This window comes from Anabas testudineus, chromosome 17, assembly GCF_900324465.2.
Source record: "Anabas testudineus chromosome 17, fAnaTes1.2, whole genome shotgun sequence".
In the NCBI taxonomy this organism is placed as follows: Eukaryota; Metazoa; Chordata; class Actinopteri; order Anabantiformes; family Anabantidae; genus Anabas; species Anabas testudineus.
Genome location: NC_046626.1, coordinates 15,184,773 through 15,204,092, shown reverse-complemented (window position 1 = coordinate 15,204,092; position 19,320 = coordinate 15,184,773). Strand labels below are relative to the sequence as shown.

The window sequence follows — 19,320 nt, the reverse complement described above, 5'->3', positions numbered from 1 at the left end:
TTTTAAATTTAGACCATGAGACCATGAGAAGGACTGGGGGGGAGCTGAGGAGCCTCTCCTAGGCCTGGGCCCCTGCTGTGTACAGTGTTTATGGGGGAAATCTGGTGTGTAGTCATGGGTGCGGGCGTTAATTAATATTAAACAAACTACCATGAGGAGGCGTCTATAGGGGCCTGTCTGAACCACAACACCCCCTCAAGTCGTGCAAAATCGCAGACACGTTGCTACAACTTGAGAATCGATCTGCAGAACGCAACCAAGCAGCTGCAGGAGGTGTGACTGTGCGCAGTAGCTGCTGCCCCCTGGTGGTGAGACCCGCTGTAGACGAATGTAAAGATATGATCACAGGAGCTGCACCTGTTTAGTAATGATAGCGTAGAAATACAACGTGTTCCCACCAGTATCCTCGTACATCACTGTTAAACTAATTCACCCCATCCGATGTAAAAAAAAACAAACATTGATCATGAGGTCTGGCTGCACATGGTCCATCCCTGGATGTTGGTTTCTTCCAGCTCGGCTCTGATTGGTCAGTTTGGGAAAGAGGAAGTGAATCATTGATGCTTCCCTTCATCCTCCTGTGGATCCTCTGCTAGCTGTGAGCATCGCTCTTCATCAATAACCTCCGGATTTTTCCAAGGTATCAGGTGTATCTTTCATGCATCCAGCACTAATTACGGCCTTGTACATCGTGAGTTCATTAGATTTGATGTTTGTTGTGAATTGACCTCGGCTAGCTCGCTAATGTTAGCCTGGTCACTCAGGTATTTAGGTCAACATCCGGCTACCTGTGTTAGTCAAAGAGGGGAAGGGTTTGGTTATTTTAGGGTCGCTAAAGTACTTAGTGTAGCAGATATATGTTACAGATCTTATGTAGGTAACAAATGTGACACATTAATAACCATTCAAAGACCAGTGACTGTTGTCAGGTAATGTGTAGCAGGGTAATATTAGCATAATATGGTGTGATAAAAACAACAATAAGTGTTAATGTGGTTTTATCAAAGCTAGACCCGGTTTATTTCAATCTGGATGAGTAAATAATAATAAAGTACATCTTTACTGCTGTGGTAGGGGTGTGTACTATCCATTATTATATTATTATTATCAAGATACACTTGACATACATTTAAAAAATCATATTGTCAAAATTTTACTATTATCTGGCCTACAGGAGGGAGGACCTACCAGCAGCCAACATGTCGAGCAAACGGGCCAAGGGGAAGAACACCAAGAAGCGTCCTCAGCGCGCCACCTCCAATGTGTTTGCTATGTTTGATCAGTCACAAATCCAGGAGTTCAAAGAGGCGTTCAACATGATTGACCAAAATAGGGATGGTTTCATCGACAAAGAGGACCTTCATGACATGTTGGCATCATTAGGTAGATATAATGGGATTGATTACACACGTTTAAGTAGTGATAGGAAGAATGTTTTGTTCCTTTTAATATGGGGGCAGTAACAACAGAAACACTTTAGACTCTATTATTAAAACTGTTGCTTATATTTAAGACTGATATAACAAGTTGCTTATTGCAAAAAAAAATACTTTGTGTAGTAATTTGATAAAATTAGAAACAAAGATGCTCAGCTGAAACATATTTAGCTCCTGTGTCATATAATCAGTGTGCTGTAACCATAGGTATCAGTGTATATTCAAGTCATCATCACTGTTTCTTTTTTCAGGTAAGAACCCCACAGAAGAGTACCTGGAGACCATGATGAATGAAGCGCCAGGTCCAATTAACTTTACTATGTTCCTGACCATGTTTGGGGAGAAACTGAACGGCACAGATCCTGAAGACGTGATACGTAACGCTTTTGCCTGCTTTGACGAAGAGGGGACAGGTGAGACAGACGTAAAGGCTGACACAAATTAACTAATTCAATGTTTCATCCTAAACAAAGTCACGTTGGCAGCATCATGGAAAATGACAAATATGTTTGTATTCCCGTTGTAGTTGAATATTTGAGATAATATAAAATGATTAAATAAGTGAACAATGAAACAAAGTGACAAAGGAGGAAATTATGTTGCACTAATATGATAAACTGAAAATAAAAATCCTTGCATTTAAAAAAGTGGAACCGATGTTTGACATTAATTCTTATAAAAGTCCCACATTCTGGTTTTGAATTAATCTCTACTAAATTTCTGGTCACCAACTTATAGTTATATCTGTGGCTATGAGCTTACATATATCAGAATTACTATGTTTGCCCACAGGTATGATCCAGGAGGAGCACCTGCGGGAGCTGCTCACTACGATGGGCGACAGGTTTACAGATGAGGAAGTGGATGAGCTCTTCCGTGAGGCCCCAATTGACAAGAAAGGCAACTTCAACTATGTAGCATTCACACGAATCTTAAAGCACGGTGCAAAGGACAAAGATGATTAGAGACAGAAGCAACACTGGACCGTTTTTTTTTTTTTTTAAGTATTATTAGTGTGTTTTCACTCAAAGTTAAAAGAGCTACATCCTGTAATTTGACTCACAACAAAGCTACATTGAGGTAAAAACTACTGAAGGTCATTTGTTTAAGCTGCTTGTTGGACCATATGTCAATTGCACATTTAAGTGATAACACCTCTAAGGATCTGTACAAGTTAGTGATGATGTGTGTAATGACCTCGTAAATACAGCTGGAAATAAACTGAAACACCGTGTTATCTGAATCATTTTATTTTCACTCATGATTTATTCATTTTTCAAAATCTTTTTAAGTTTTAAAACAAAGGAAAATACATCTAATGTACTGTCTGTCAGTCTTTGTGATGGTAAAAGAAATTTCAATTCCACAGTACACACAAATTTCAAAGCAACACACTGAATGAGTCAGTGAGTTAAACACAACACGCTGAACATTAAAACACATACAAACACATACAGTGGACTTTGATCTGCATGTTTCTAACCTGAACTTGCTTTTTATCTGTTTTATGTCTTAAACTCCAAAAGATACTCAATTTATAATCGCACAAAACAATGCGATGCAACAAATCAAGTGAAAAACAAAAGAAAGTGTTTGGCATATTTACTTTAAAAACATGATTTCTAGGATTCACTATCACAACAGCTTGAGATCACTTCTATTTAAATGCATCTGTGGTGATTCTCAGTCATCAAGGTCTTGAAATTTTTTAGGTTTTTAAAAAAGGCTTGCACATTTACCATGAGTGTCTGCAAAAACATCAAGCAGGTGCAGCTGCCATCAAATAGGTTTTCTATCAGTGCAGGTCTGGTGTCCGCCTATTAGTATACAAATATATGTTAGACAGTAGTGTTGCTAACTTCAGGTCTACTATCTGAGGATGGCTAGTTCCTGTTTCAAAATCAAGGTCCAATAAACCTGCCCTAGTCCCATCCAATATGTGCCTGACTTCACTTACAGTTTTGTGGATCAATGGTAACAAATCTCAGCAGCCTAGTTTTGAAAAACCTGTGAAAAAGTCCTCTCCAGAAGGGTGGAGCCTGTTGCTCCAATGCTCATTTGGTGTTCTAAACAATTCACATTGGCGTAATGTGGTGTCCACATGCTTTTGGTCGTGTGTGTATAGACTGTCACATGAAACACTCACCAGTTGGTGCATTAAAGATAAAATTTGTTTTTGTAGACATCATCATTACAATTTTGACAAATTCCTTGGTTGTTCAGCTGATCACTGGTTTTGGATAGATTAAAGGGATATGCATAAAGTACCACGATTCAGAGTGTCTGGTTACTCATGTGGCTCTTTAACCTGGAGAACATGTCCCATACATACAGAGCATCAGTTACAAGCCTCCTTCTGTTCTTTCAATCGTAACACACCGACAATAAATAGAAATAGAATCTGCTTCACACCTGAAGCTTTTCAAACACTTTGCATATGCTCACAGAGCAATATATATCGCACATGATGCAGGATATGTAGCTTTAATCTGCTAAGGCAAGATTTTTCGACTGGATCTTTGATAGTTGGTCTGATATACAGGCCTCGATCTTGTCGCACTGAGCCAGGAAATCCTATTGACAGAAAACATCATATTCAATGGTAATATTTTTCTATTTTCAGTGTTTTTTAATAAGACAAATACTGGAAATGCTGGTTTACCTGCACTGTCTTTACAAGTCCTTTCTTCTTTGTTCTGCAGTCATTGAAATTTTCTGGGAGACTCTGTTAGAAGAGAGCAATTTAGAGTTTGCCATATGTGACATATGAATATACAGCATGCACTTAAAAACAAACAACTCAACCAAAATAGACTACCATAGCATCTATCTGCTCCAGAATCTTCATGAACTGCTCAGCTGCTATTTTTACTCTGTGGTCTAGTTTACTCAGCGCCTCTGCCTGGAGGTCTTTGGCCAGAAAGCCCTGAATAAAACAGAACACAAACACATTGAAGAACCAGACAAATCAATGCAGGGATAATACTGAGCATAACAACTATAAATGAAAGCTTACATTCTTGAGTCCGGTCAACTCCCCATCTACTTTTTCCAGTTTTTTCGCTGCCTGTTCCACCGATTTCTCAATGTCTTTGAGCTTCTTCAGTTCAGCTTCTTCCTCTGGACTGTTCTGTTTGTAGATTATTGTCAGTATTTGGCAACATTTAAAGTCACACAGCCATGACATCACACACACGGTAAAGACCTTACCCGCTTTCCAATCATCATGAGTTTGCAGCCTTCTTTGATTCCATAGCTAGACAGACTCTCCTCCATGTCCTTCAGTGATTTACCTGAGAAAAAGAATCAGGCAAGTTCACAACTATGTGAATCATATAATATTTAAGCTCATTTGAATGTTGAAGAAACCAACAGTACCTTTGAAGATGAGTTTCTGTGATGCTGATGGAACTCCAGTAGCTTGAGTGAGAGCCTCTGACAGGTCTTTGACGGTCAGACTCTTACCGTCATCATGACCCGTTATTGTGATGCTGTGCTTAGCAGCTCCTGACATAACAGAAATTTGCTTTGAGACAGCTTTTCTGGAACACTATCATTTTCACTCTTTACCCTTACTAATGCATAAATGATGTTTTGACTCATAATAAAGCTTCTTAATGAAGACTCCATTACTAACTTGATGAAAGTATAGTATATTAAATGTTTTATACAGTCAAAAATGGTTGTTATCATCAAGAGTTGAAAGGTGACATCTTTAAATGGCCCGTCCAACCAACAGCAGAAAATGCAAAGATGTTACTTTTGTTTATATAAGCTAAAGAAAAACACAGACAGCTCACAGATTGTTTCATCCCCCAACTATGATGTACGACAACAACCACACACATTCAGCCAAAGTTATAAACATCTATCCTTAGTAACAAGAAGAACAAGTGTCCAGCAGCAGCTGGTCTGGCCCCTACAAAGCCCTGATCCTGCTGCCAAGTACTGAAAACTGGTGCTGCTCTAAAGCAGTACTTCTCAGGGTGGGAACACCAAAAACTGATTTGATTTATTCGATTAAAACAGAGTTATAACCAAAAAGACAATACAAATGTTCGCAAACTCAACAGTGTCTTATAAGAATCCAACAACATAAACTTACAGTTCTTTGATAAATATGCAGCTATAGACTAAATAATCGGATGTCACATTCGCACATATGCCAGATAAATGTGAGAGTAATATATAAATTGGAGAACAATGTTTCATCAAGTAATTTAAGGATAAAGTAAGTAGAGTACAATAAGGAAGACACCACTGTTAGCATTACCGTTAGCTATCCACTCCTAGCTAATCGACAGATTATCGCTGGTTAGTAAACTTAGATTCCTGTCAGACATTTGGATACTAATATGTAACATCATACAAAACAATTTTACCGTATGCAACTGTCACTGTTATCGTCTGCCCGGACATGTTCGTTTTTAGCGCACCAAAATGAACCGGAGAGCTAACTATGCTAAATGCTAACTAACGTTACTTCCGCCGGAAAAACACAGGAAGCGGTTGTTCTCATACTTTTATTTTTGTAAAATAATTATTTTATTTTCAGCGCAGTGCATTCAAATTTGTTATCAACATATGCAACTGCAAAACTTGATTATATTATACCTGCGATATAACCAGAGGGTTTAAAAAAATACATTATTGACAAAAGTATTTGTACGTTTTTTTTGCAAAACCCTTTTCAAAGTCTACACGTGGTGTGATGTTTAAATAGTGATTTAAAATGCACTGATTTAAGTTTTAGAAGTCTTCAACAAACTTCTTCAGAAAAATAAAAAGTTTCCGTGTGCGGCTGTGGCCCTCTGATATCTGGCTCTGTGGCGCAATGGATAGCGCATTGGACTTCTAGTCAAGCACTTGAGATGTGATTCAAAGGTTGTGGGTTCGAGTCCCACCAGAGTCGGACTTTTGAAACCTGCAGCGGGTGAGTGAATCCTAACTGAGGGGTTTTACAAGACCACCTCACAGCCCCCGAAACACACAGCAGCAAACATCCACACACAAGCTGCTGTGATGTTTGTTATTTCTGCATTCTGATCACATTGTTGGTTCTTTAGTTAGTTGAATATGCTGTGCAGATTCAATATTTAACTAGCTTCATTATTTCCTGGGAGAAATTGTATAAAGAGATACAGTTAAATGTATTATTATAATGTGCTGAAATACACTCAGTGTTTAGCCTCCTGCTAAACTGAGACGATATGCATGTTGGATGATTTTTCAGAGGTTTTTTTTAATCTGTGCATGACTTAAAATGACATCAAACATTAAAATGTAATGGGGTAATGTGTGTGTTTGGGAGGTGCTGTAAGTACAGTATAATAATAACCATAATAATTCAACATTAAATTAAAACACTATTTATTTTGCATGTTCCAAATAATCTGCAGATATTTTGAACAAACTGAGCGTGAATCATCTCCACACGTTGTAATTTCTAAACACAAAATTCATTAAAACAATTAATACTATAAATTAATGAATAAATTAATCTTAGGTGACTAATGAGACTGAGGTGTTAAGACAAGTCAGCGATGGGGGAAACAGGGGGAGTAACGTTTTTAAAAAGTTTCAGTATGTTACAAGGCCACATGCTAACACAGTCACAGTAGTAGTAACACACACAACCCAACACAGCTTCAAAATCGTAGTGTTCTCAAGTCAAATGGTTTTGCATGTATAAATGTTACTCTACATATAAAAGTGTTTTCAGTTGAAGTGCAGTTGTTTTCATCCATTCGCTGTTTATGTGGCAGGAATCTGTGGGAGGCCGAACTCATCCACCAGAACGCCATCCTGAAAACAAAAAGGGAAAATGTAACAGGCTGCAAGGAGATCTTTAAAATTTGACGCGCTTCTAATAAAGTGTTGTTGGTCTTTAACAGTACGCAGCTTAGATATAAATGAGCTCTTTACTGCTAAGCACAACATGACCAGTGTGTAACAAGTGACTGGAGTAGGTCAGCTCTGCAGACTCTGACCTTGTTTGTTTTGCTGTCACTGGGGATTCCCTCTGGAATAGACGGGGCCGCTGAGGCTTCATCCAGGTAGGAGCTGTCATCATCCAGCAGCAGCTCGTCGCCCAGTGCATCTAGCTCTGAAACCACACATCCACTGTCGTCAAAGTACTAAAGACACTTTTATAAAGTTTAAAATATCTTAACATTCATTTTAAACTCCTCTCAAATCAAAATTTCACATAATAAATGTCAAATAAACATGTCAGAGACAATCAGGTATACCTGCTTCAAGCTCATCCTCATCTATCTCTGGAGTGCCATAGCTGCGGCTCAGGGCCTCTTGTACCTCATTGGCTTCCTCCATCATGTCCTCCAGTTGGTCCTGTAAATCCTGGAAGTTCAAACAGTCACTGTTAGTGCCAGGCTAAAACTAGAGTGCAATTTTTTACTCACATCATACTGTCAAGTTGTAAATGTAAATGATCAGCTGTTTTATTTTATTACCTGTTAAAAGAGTTCATTTGAGTATCAGAGTATCATTTGTTATTCAGCATTAAAAATATGGACATGGTAAAGTTAGTTTTGATCTTATAGATGTTGGTCAGGTATTGTCAGATTTGCTCACCAGGCCTAATTTAACCATTAATGTAAGAATGTGTTATATACAGCATGTGGTTGACATTGGACTGAAGCTATTTGCTGTGCCACATTGCAGTAAGCCCTCAATGCTCTTAACGTCTTCCTCTCTTCACTTTCTCCATCTCTGTTGTTACATCTGTGTTTATTTTTACCTGATGCGAGGTCCAACAATGACTAAGGATCAGACTAAGGACACCACATAAAGGCACCAGCCACAATGTCAGAGATCAGATATTAATTCGAGCTAGTGACCCAGTGACCGAGATCTAATTTGAAATAATTAGATTTGGTCTTTTCACACTAAGTGACTGGGATCAGAATTAGATCAGAGTCACATGAAGGCAAAGGGATGGATTTGAGCCACTTCACTATGTAATGTGGGCATGTAGCCTTAAAGTTATTCTTCTCATACAGAGTGAAATTACATTAGGGTAAAATATATAATGTATATTACTGTAGGGACAAACATACATCAATCTGATCAAGTTTGACGTCCTTGTAAGCTTTTTTCATTTCCTTTGCACCGATCTTCATGGCCTCCACCTGGAAAAACAAAAATAAAAAATCACAATTGCTGTAAGTTTTCCAGTTTATTTTCAGTCAATGTTATGCATCAAAAATCCAAACTACAATGTCTATCTATATGCTAGTGTCTATCACACTGTATACTGTAAATGTAACCCATCAGTTAGTCATGTGACTTACTAATCACATGATATCTTTTATACAATATGTTACTAAAACAACATTGTTTTTTGCACATGTAACTGATTAATTATTTGAAGAAACCAGAGGCAACCAGAGACACAACTCTACAAGCAGAACATGTTTATTAGTGTCTGCAGTTGTGTAAGTTTGACTTTTGAATGACTTTGTCCGGCTTGAGCTCAGCTCAGACTCACAGAAATTATTATCAGAACTAGAGACATGCTATCAACCTGACTCTAACCCAAACCAGCGTGCCCTTCTCAAGCTGTGTGGCTCTCACCGTTGTTTTTGTGTCTTTTAGTGTCTGGATCGTGTAGTTTGCCTGCTCCATGTTAAAAGACTGCTGAGCCAGCTGCTCCCTTTGACCTTCATACCTGAGTGAAAACAATACAGTCGGTTCTGTGACACATAATCTCACAATAATCCATCAGCTGATGTGTTATTATTTGATATTTGAATAGAGCTCCAATGCAATACTGCAACATATTGACACTGATAGGTTAATGTACTGTATAGCCCACACAAAGTATTGATCAACGGTATCTGCAACACAACAGTATGATAACCATGTTAAAACATATTAACACGATGCAGGACTCACATTCTCTTCTGCTTCAGGACTCTCATCGCCTTCTGTTTGACCATGTTCTGCATTTCAAAAGGGACAGATACAGTTATTCATCTATAATCTTTTGACCCTAACACATTTCTAAGGTTTAATGGACGTGTGCTACCTTCGAGGGTCCATCTCTCATCTTTTTCAGCTGATCCTTGTACTTTAGAAGTTCAGCATCTAGTTTGCCGATTTTCTTTTCTATGGACTCTGCCCTCGCATCCACCTGGGAGAGGAGGGTGAAGCAGATCAGACAACTTAGAGATGTATCATCATAAGAGACCAAACACTGCCCTCCAATGCTCCACCTCTGTGTATTGTATATGTGTTACAGAGGTAAACATGAGAGGAGATGGAGCAGCTCAGTCAGCCTCAAGTCAGTCAACTAAAAGCTCTGGTAACATCTCTATTTCACAGTCTAAACCATGGAGATGCTTGTTTATTTAGCTAACTAGCACGGTTTGCTGCTATCACTGGCCCTTTGTAACCCTGCTAGCTTAGTAACGACACCGTTAGGCCACATATCAAGACATAAACAACAATACATCTGAGCCTGACAGTACTCACGGTGCCGATACAGTCCGACAGATTAGCAGGAGGCGCCTTGGGTTTTCCTCGTCCGAATATCCTGTTCATTTTCTAAACCTTTCAGTAGCTGCTAGCTTTTCTTAGAAAATACAAAAAAAGCATCAAATGTAAAAGGATTTATTCATTGAAGTCACCCGGAAGTAACGGTTCAGACGACTAAGGCTCTCATTGGTTGGTGTAAACAGCTGTGGCCAATGGGAGCTTAGAGCCACGGCTGCCCCCGTGTGGTGAGCAGTGGAACGGCAGCTTCAGTGGAGCCCCTATTGTCCCCGTGTACCCTGCATTCATCACTAGTCTTTGTTACAGCTCCACTGCAGATGTAATGGTAATGAAATGGGGATTTCAATCATATTATAACAACAAGGTAAAGATTAATGGGCAGCACTTATAATAAGGCACTTTTTATTTGATCTTTTAGATAGTGTGGCTCACAGTGCTCTCCCTCACAGATGCATCCAGAGTCTAAAAAATTGGTTTCGTCCCTCTTACCCCTTCCAGCCCCTCTTCAAAACCTCTCCTGTCAGAGGAAAATCAGACTGAGAGCCCTCAGAGCCAAGACCACCACTGCATTTCTCTCCAGGAAATACGACGTGTGCCTGCAGAAAGACGTTTCTGCCAGTGAAAATTTGAAATATACCAATACCAATCTTTTTATGCCATATTTGTTTTCTATTATTACTGCATATACAACATTATTTATCATGTACAGATAAAATATAGCCTGTCTCTGTTGTGTTTTGCGTAGATCTGTGTAGTTTTTGTATACATCTTGACACAGACTATACTTTTAACAAGCCTAATTTAATATATACTTTCATTTATACTTACATATGCATTCAAGCACTTCATAGTTTTATGCTTGTATGCATGAACATGGTTCATCCCTGACACACAGAACCTTATATATATATAATATATAAGATATAAAGAATAAATATAGAATATATAACTATTCAAAACTAAATCCGTCAGACATGTGAGGAGCAATTCTCATTAAGCGCTGATTTTTTATTGGTTAAAGTTTGGGAATGACTGATATTTCATGGACCTATCACATGTTTGTATGTACAGTCTTAATCTGAAATGTAATTGGCAAATACACCTATCAAATTGATAAAACATAAATTTCCCTCTATCATGTTGTAGAGTAGCCATATAAACTATCACGATAAGGAAATACCAGTGTTATAAGTGTAGCATAATAATATAACCCTGATTTATCTTTATTAGTTGTATCTAATTGCTTGGTCAAATGTTAATCAGTCACCACTTATTTACAGGTCAGTTATGAGGATGTGTGTTTGTACAGTATGAGCGCAAACAAATTAAACCTAATTTTGTTTTAACTGCTGATTCTGATATGTTTCAGACTCATTTGATTGTTTAAGACAATGAATATGACCTTAATTCATGTAATGAGGGCATTACGTACTTCCCTCTCATAATACCTGTCCTTGTAATGTGCAGAGCGATAATTGGTCTAAAAATCTTACAGGAAATTTGAGCAGTTCGAGAAATGAATTAGATGGAAAAAATATGACGCTAGTTATAAACTATTTATGAGATGAACTTTTGGGTTGCCAGGTTGTGAACCTTTGGGTTGCCAGGTTATTTATGGCTTCTAATGAGCCATAAAACCTACAGTTCATTCACAATAGCAGACTTTATGGCTCATTAGAAAGTGAGAAACCAAAAGAGAGATTTTTCACAATCTGAATCCAGCCATGCTGCACTTGTTCTTCTAATAATTTCACGTCACAGATTATTAGCAAACTATTTACTACAAATCATGTCATTTTTACCACCAATAAATTAATAAATATTAGTATAACCCACACAATCTAAGTAATATGAACGTCCCCCTCACATTTACCCCATCACTGTTATCTGTAGCATGCGCCAGGTGCGGCAGCTGATGAGTGACAGTTTTTCCTTTGAACAATGAAACCTCTTAGAGCCTTATTACACAAGAACCTATTACTGATTCTGGCTACAGTAAAGATAATTGCTGGCTAACGCGCATGTACCTTGAGAGACAGAGACTGAGACAGAAAGTGGAAAAGTACAGCAGTCTTGTGCACATATTAGGGCTGGCTGCTTCATCAGGGCAGAACAGATTGATTTAATTTGCCTCTGAAATCTCGGAGAATTCCTCTTCACTGTGCACCATTAGGAGCGTCACATGCTGCAAAGTGCTGCATCTTTCGCAAACCCTTGACAAATGCCATCCGCAGGAAGAAAAACATTTGTGTCCTTTGTAAAAAAATACAATGCAAAAAAAAAAAAACACACAAAATCGTTTTCTCTCCCTGCCCACTGTGTCGCCTCCTTCTTGGTTGTGCATCGTTATGAGCTAAACTGTGAGGAGGTGTAAATAGTTGGGGGCCCCTACTGATCCAACATTTTTTGTGTCATGTGTACAGATTAAGAATTTAATGGGATATTTAATTTGATAAAGCACACATTCAATTAAACGGTTAAAAAAAAGTTGCCACACCATCAACCCGGAGCTTTTCTCTACTCTACTGGAAACTGCACCTTCACCTTTAAAATGTTAGACAATAGACACACCCCTGCTCACACATAAATAATAAAATCAAGTTGCTACGTCCAGACCTGGGCATAGCAACAGCAACATATCCTTAAGCCCCTCACACAAACCCTGAACTTGCAGTCACTGCCAATTCCTCTGCAAGGCCACCGATACAAAACGTCTCACAATTAGTACAATAAACCTTGGACTTCTGCTTTTGAGTCAGCGTGCTCACCATGGAAACTAACTTAGAATCTGAGTTGAATAGAGTTAATAAAGGACTGAATCACTGAGGAGGTGGGTTATAATCTCATGGCTTTCTGAACCCACATGGATATCATTAAGAAGGGAACCTTTCTTATTTGGTGCATATACCAGTCCATCAAGCTCGCGTTTGTACATCTTTATTGTGACTTCGTTTCACATGTTTGATGCATGTTTTGACATTCAAAGCTAAGAGATACAGCAAAAACACCCAAAGGATACAATGAGTTTACAAGGCAGCAGCACATTATACGAACATGACGCTCGGACCTGAAACACATACTGTAACCAAGCTAACGGTGTCAACAACGTCCCCTGTAAGACTCTAACTGAGTATAATAGATAATGCTACAATAACTTGTAAGCAGTAAGCTTATAGTAGTAATATACCTTCAAAACATGGATGTGGCTAATTGCTGAGCTTATAGAAGAAGCAAACTGCTTACTTTAGAGATACTGTAAGGCACACAAAACAAGGCACAAAACACATTTTCTATTACTATCTGCTATCATGATCAGATTTAGATAGATAAACATATTATTGATTAACTTTATATTCATATTTATGTCGACTCTGTACGACCTAGGGACTCCTATAAAGATAATTCAGGAAACCAAGGGAGTAAATCAGTCTTCTTTACAAGCTGAGCAGTCTGTAGACATTCACAGATAGATTTAATGAACAGTTTCATTCAAGATTGTCTAACAGGGAGAGCCTGAGGCTTTGTACGCATGCCACATACTTGCAACATCCCCAGTTTGAGTCTGGCTGGGGCCCCTTGTTGCATGTCACACCCTCTGCCTCTCCCTATGTTTTCTATCTGCCTCTCTACTGTACAGCAAATAAAATATTAAATAACAGATACAGAATGCCACAAAATTACCCTTTAAAAAGCTTGTCTAACAGGATAGAATCACTGCAGCCCATGTAATAAAGAAATAAAGCTGGAAATCCCATGCGTTTCTATTTAAATTAACATTTTTTCCCAGCATTTTCTTTTTTAATGAAAGATCCTCATTTTCTTGAGGACAAATTCACAAATGCATGGCTATCAAGCCGAAAAGCTGTTGATCAGAGATTTACGGTATAAACATTAAACTGCACTAAATACTGAAAGCCCTGTTGAGTAGATACAGTGTGTTGTTGTTATGTCGGCTGTTGCCTTGGAGCCCTCTGCCCAGTTTTCACATGTACTAGTAGTTTTAAGACAGGTTGAGAACATGCCGCTTGACAACATTATGTACAATATCTGATGTCTTAAAAGGTGTAAAGCGGTCTCAGGTGTAATAATACCAACAGCGCAAAGTTCGGTTTTCCAGATGCTGCTGATGCTGCTTTGAAGCGCTGTCAAAGTCAACCATCTTGAATACTTTGATTCATTTTTTTGGACTCATGAGTTACAGAGAATGATCCCTGAGACGTTACTAAATATTCTATCTCGTGTGTCCTGCCAAAGGGAGATTTAGATACAGGCAAATTTACAATACAGCCAGGCACCAAACTACACAGTTCGCATAAAACATATTGAATTTCCCCCTGTGCATTAAAACAGCTTCATATTTGTATGCACATGAGAACTGCAGTGTGTTATTTACTTTAATGTAAAAGACTATGAAACAGTTTATGGGCAGGGTGAACAAAATGCAGCTCCGGCTGTACATGGTTTTAGTTTGTTTTGATATCTCTCACCATCTTTTCATTGCTGATATCAACCAGGTGAAAAAAAAAACAGCAAGTATCGATTTCTTCAGAAGGAATGTCATAGATGATAAACCTCTAAACATTGATTTATGCTCTAACTGAGCTGATGTTGTTCTATATTTTCCCCACTGTCTCATGAAAAGGCCAATACCAACTTGATGGGCACAACAGTTTTTAGGTTTAAACTGTGTATTTGGTTTGGACTGGTCTGACTGGTGGATTGATGCACGTTTGGCACTCGGCAGCAGGACAGTGTATGCAGGCCTGAGTCCAAATAAACAACCGTGTCAGAGTTTTTGGACAACAATGGATAAACACGCTGTACCATGCTTTGGATAAAGATGCAATGCTTGTTTGCAAGATTGGTTCCTTGTTGGTTCCTTGTTGGTTCTGGTCTTGTCATCGGATTTGTTGACAGTTAGAAAAACATAGAATATCACAACATTTTTATCCTTTAACTAAACATACGTTGCACTTTTTGGATTCTGTGACCAACAAGCTGAATAAATACATAAATAACAATTAGCCCTCTCTGTTAGATGGCAGTGATTTGAGTCAAGCCCAGGTCATTGGAGTCCTCCCAGCCGTGATAGGGCATAGAGGACATGTCCATGGCTAGTCATACGGATCTGGCCTGTCTCTTGTCTCCCCGGCCTTCTGTGGGGCATGAGTGGTCCCGTAGGGTGCTCCTCACACGGCTCACCCCCTGGCAGTCCCCGTGTCCTTTGGCACCTGGGCAGCAAAAGTCCTTGAAGCACCTCTTGAAGTTTTCATCCAGGAAAGCATAGAGGATGGGGTTGAGGCTGCTGTTGGTGTAGCCCAACGCCACGCAGAAGAAGTAAGCAGCCATCACAGCAGTAGTCTCGGGCACGCTGCCCGACAGCGCCTTGACCAAGATGAAGATGTGGATGGGTGTCCAGCACACCACGAAGACGGCGACCACCACCAGCACCAGGCGCGTTATCCTGCGGAGGTTACGGTCCTTCTCGCGTGAGCCCGACAGCAGGCGCACGCTCTTCAACCGCATGACCATCAGAGTGTAGCAGACAGTGATGATGATGACAGGTGCCACAAAGGCAAAGATGAAGACACAGATCTTCATCAGGGTGTCCCAGTAGGAGTAGGGCTCTGGGAACTGAAGGGCACACTCTGTAGTCCCTGTCAAACACACAAACACTGTCAGATTGAATTCAGGAGAAAAACAACAAGACAGCAATGAGAAGAGTGTGAAGCCATACTAGCGGGTCGTAGTTTATGTGTTTTTGTGCCGAGGCTGGCACGTGGCGGTAAACCAGTGTTGGATGAACCTGGTGAAATTAAACTAAACGAAATTAAAAATTTGAAATACATCAAAAATATTTAAAACGTTAGTGCTTGTGATCTGGTAACCAAAGATGTCTGCATTCAATTTCACTGATTAAGGCGGTAAGGTTGCCAGTATGGAAAAGTAAAAACCAGAATCAGATTCATCAGCTAGTCTAATGGCTCACCGCTACATTAAATGGAGGCTCATTGTGAACCTGAGCAATTCATTAGACTGTCGCTGAAAGAAAAAAAAAGAAAACTTTCTAGATCTATTCTTCTCTCAGGAAGTCAGGAAGAGCCATTATGCCTGTCACAGTATCATTTAGTCTTATCAATGTAGGCTCTCGTCAAACCAACAGAGCATCCTCTTTATGGGATCTGAAGGATGCTTCCTGCAGCTAATTGAGATAATTCAGTATAAGGATGCTGCTGCTTGAATGCAGTGGTGTTTAAAGTTTGAAATTGCTTAGAAGAGTGCTTTGCAGTGGATGCGTCTTGTGTCTATAGGTGGCACAAAGAGTCAGAGTCACTTGTAAACACTTGTTTAACATCAAAGGAATGATACCATTATTGGTCTGAGTGCTGCCAAGTATCATGGCAGGGATCCCGGCAGCAGATGACAGCACCCAGATGATCACGTTGATGATCTTGGCCTTGACGGGTGTGCGGAAATCCAGCGCTTTGACGGGGTGGCACACGGCCACGTAACGGTCCACACTCATCATGGTCAAGGTGAAGATGCTGGTGAACATGTTGTAGTAGTCGATAGAGATGAAGACCTTGCACGCCACCTCACCAAACGGCCAGGAGTTGAGCAGATAGTCGGTGCTCTGAAAGGGCATGGTGGTGGTGACCAGGGCGTCTGCCACAGCCAGGTTGAAGATGTAGATGTTAGTGGCTGTTTTCATTTTGGTGTATCTGAAGGAGAAGGAGAAGGGTGGATCTTGAAGAGCTTAATTATCATGGTGCTCCTCTCTTTTCCTGAATAAACAGATTAAATCCAGCACCCACGATAGAGGATCAGAGAAACCCAGAGGAGGAAAACAACAGCTACTTTTTTTCACCTCTCTCATCTCTCGCCCAGCTCCACGGTTTTGAATTAAATCTATGAAAGCTGATTTCACATGCAAAAAAAAAAAAAAAAAAAAAAAAAGACCTTGATGAGGCTTTACACAGAACCTCACATCATCTCTGAGAAGAAATACTGACATTACAGTCACTTCTGGTGAAGAACAGAGTTTACCAATAAAAACACCTTTAAACACAGGCACATGCAAAGGAAACGCCCCGTGGGGCACAAACAGCGGGAATAAATGGAAATGTAAGAAAAAGCAAATAAACAAATGTAATTAATTCAGTGTCATAGTCAATCATGGACCATTTTCAACGTATGCCCGTGAAGGGCGCTGGATCCGAGCTTTTGTAAACTCCAAACATTCATGACACTAAACGGAGCCAGGAGCGCGACGCGCGTCGCTTTTTGTCTCCTAACATTAAAAGCTGAGAAAATTCAAACTCACCTAATGATGACATACATCACCAGACAGTTGCCCACCAAGCCCACCACGAACACCACGGAGTACACCGCCACAATGATGGGGATGATGGGCGACATAGGCTCGGACTCAGCGTCCCATGTGCCGTTGGGTGTGTAGTTGAAGATGTCCGATAAGCCGGGCTGCCAGGTGAAGTTTGGGATGCACTGGTCCGGCTGGCCCGACGGACACCTGTCCTCCTTGTAGATGTGCACCACGCTGCTCTCCATGGCGCTGAGCGTCGTCGGCACCGGCCGGGCTGCTCCTGTGCGTGAAACTGACCGCTCCACTAACCGGTCAAGACAGCTGGATTAGTGGCGACTACTAAAGACAAAAACGAAGATCAAATTTATACATTAGCACATATTATAACTCCAGTGAACGGGAGCGCAACAGCCCGCGCTCAAGGACAAGCATCACACAAGAGTAGCATCACCTGCTTTTCCGCCTCCAAAAGTTCACTGAAATAAAACCAAACTAACGAGGAGGGTCTCATCAGCCACCGACTGAAATCCAAATACTGGGGATGTGTCTGAAACAAAGGGTTTCTGGGTAGTTGTGTGGACGAACAGGAAAAAAAAAAAGCCCAGCCTGTGCCACCGCTGTGTCCCCCGATGGTGCGCACTGGAAGCCCGCACTGCTCATTCAGTGACATCAGAGGCAGAGCCAACAGATGTGACAGCATCCAGCCAGCAGAAAGGCTCTAACCGCGTGTCTCACAGTGAGCTGAAACCATATTTACCACAAAAATACAGCCAGCAATTAATTATTAGTCTATATATCACTGTTATTGTTAATTAATTGATGATTAAATAAATGCTGATGACCCCCCCCAGTCTATAAAACAGTGGCCTCAAACATCTGTTTGCTCATATTTCACATCTTTAAACACATTTTATTGTTATTAAGTGTGATTAAATACGTGCACATCTTTCTGAGAGACTTTTAATTCCCATCTATGGAGCCAACATATGTTCCCTAGCGACTCCAGTGTGAACTACCGCTGCAATGCAAACATGTCAGAGTCCCATCAGATGCTGAAGAGAGGCAGAAGGACAAGAAGGACTCTCAACAGCAACCTTGAGATTCACCTTGTGAGGACTGCAAGCAACAAGCAACAGATTTTGGGCGATGTGTAAATAACATGGGCAGCAATGAACATGTGCGACCCTGTTTTGGTCAGAATATGTTTTTGCTGCATGAAGAGAAGCACGTGATTTTCATTATTTCCTTTCACGCCTGCAGCTCTTACACTTACACTTGTTTCGTGTGCATTTTCTCTTTTTTATTTTCCCACTGCCTTAACACATGGGGCTGCTAATCATCATCCCCCCACAACAGCACACAATGTAGCAGCACTGAAGGCTCCAAATGAAAGGAAAAATCTAGCTCTAACTAAAGAAAACACCCCTGTCGACAGAAATCACAGGCTATTCCTCTTTTTTTTCTTCTCCTCCAACAGATAGGAGACAGATTTCAACTGGTACATAATGAAGTGGGTGCCGTTTCCTTTCGTTTGTTTCATGCACTGACACTTGTTGCTTGGAGACCCATCATAGCCAGGTGTTACTTGAGTGACAAAGGCTTTTTGTACGTTTCTGCTGCTGAAGACAGTGCAGCCTTGACTTTGTGAGACGCTGCGCGTGTTTGTCATTGCAAATATTTAATGCAACTTTACAGAGCTCCTACTTGAACATTGAACTAGCAGTTTAAAGCTTAACCCAGTAACGCCTGCATCACTCCTCATATGAGAGTGACGGTGGGGGGCAAAGATACCGCCTCTCCTCTTCATCCTAATAATAACAAGGTGCCAAAGGTCAGTTTGTGCACAGATACAATCTGCTACTCTTCCTCTGGCACTTGAAGCAGGTTGTTTTATTTGAGTTCCAGCGGAGGAGAGGAAGTGTTTGTTATATAACCTCCAGCAGATAGATGAGGTGGGGAATAAATTCCTCTTGCATTACTCTTTGCATAATGACCTGAGGCACTGTCTATTCAGCAAAACACTTCAATTAATAGCTTCGCGAC

General features: G+C 40.2%; 4 protein-coding genes and 1 non-coding gene across 6 annotated transcripts; 2 read left to right on the top strand and 3 right to left on the bottom strand.

Annotated features, from left to right (window-relative positions):
• Positions 1-492: 492 nt before the first annotated feature.
• On the top strand, positions 493-2,679 carry myl12.2 (myosin, light chain 12, genome duplicate 2). 2 transcript variants are annotated; one of them, XM_026374048.1, is made up of 4 exons: positions 493-640; positions 1,175-1,383; positions 1,688-1,849; positions 2,229-2,679. In XM_026374048.1, exons 2-4 carry the CDS (start codon positions 1,200-1,202, stop codon positions 2,399-2,401), a joined length of 519 nt encoding a protein of 172 aa, XP_026229833.1. In that variant the 5' UTR covers positions 493-640; positions 1,175-1,199; the 3' UTR covers positions 2,402-2,679. The 2 variants fall into 2 exon arrangements, with proteins under 2 accessions (XP_026229833.1, XP_026229834.1); XM_026374049.1 differs by having other exon boundaries at positions 509-691.
• On the bottom strand, positions 2,680-5,925 carry bag1 (BCL2 associated athanogene 1). The gene is made up of 7 exons (XM_026374040.2): positions 5,819-5,925; positions 4,815-4,943; positions 4,647-4,729; positions 4,453-4,566; positions 4,255-4,362; positions 4,099-4,161; positions 2,680-4,010 (listed from the first exon to the last, which is right to left on the bottom strand). Exons 1-7 carry the CDS (start codon positions 5,853-5,855, stop codon positions 3,921-3,923), a joined length of 624 nt encoding a protein of 207 aa, XP_026229825.1. The 5' UTR covers positions 5,856-5,925; the 3' UTR covers positions 2,680-3,920.
• A 331-nt stretch (positions 5,926-6,256) lies between these two features.
• trnar-ucu lies at positions 6,257-6,348 on the top strand. Its single transcript is given in 2 exon segments — positions 6,257-6,293; positions 6,313-6,348. It is a non-coding gene; the product is annotated as a tRNA-Arg (tRNA).
• A 471-nt stretch (positions 6,349-6,819) lies between these two features.
• chmp5a (charged multivesicular body protein 5a) lies at positions 6,820-10,094 on the bottom strand. Its single transcript, XM_026374036.1, has 8 exons — positions 9,933-10,094; positions 9,487-9,591; positions 9,354-9,400; positions 9,033-9,126; positions 8,516-8,587; positions 7,688-7,796; positions 7,427-7,542; positions 6,820-7,241 (listed from the first exon to the last, which is right to left on the bottom strand). Exons 1-8 carry the CDS (start codon positions 9,999-10,001, stop codon positions 7,191-7,193), a joined length of 663 nt encoding a protein of 220 aa, XP_026229821.1. The 5' UTR covers positions 10,002-10,094; the 3' UTR covers positions 6,820-7,190.
• A 4,977-nt stretch (positions 10,095-15,071) lies between these two features.
• Positions 15,072-17,522, bottom strand: oprk1 (opioid receptor, kappa 1). The gene is made up of 3 exons (XM_026374010.1): positions 17,278-17,522; positions 16,323-16,675; positions 15,072-15,610 (listed from the first exon to the last, which is right to left on the bottom strand). Exons 1-3 carry the CDS (start codon positions 17,520-17,522, stop codon positions 15,072-15,074), a joined length of 1,137 nt encoding a protein of 378 aa, XP_026229795.1.
• Positions 17,523-19,320: the final 1,798 nt, after the last annotated feature.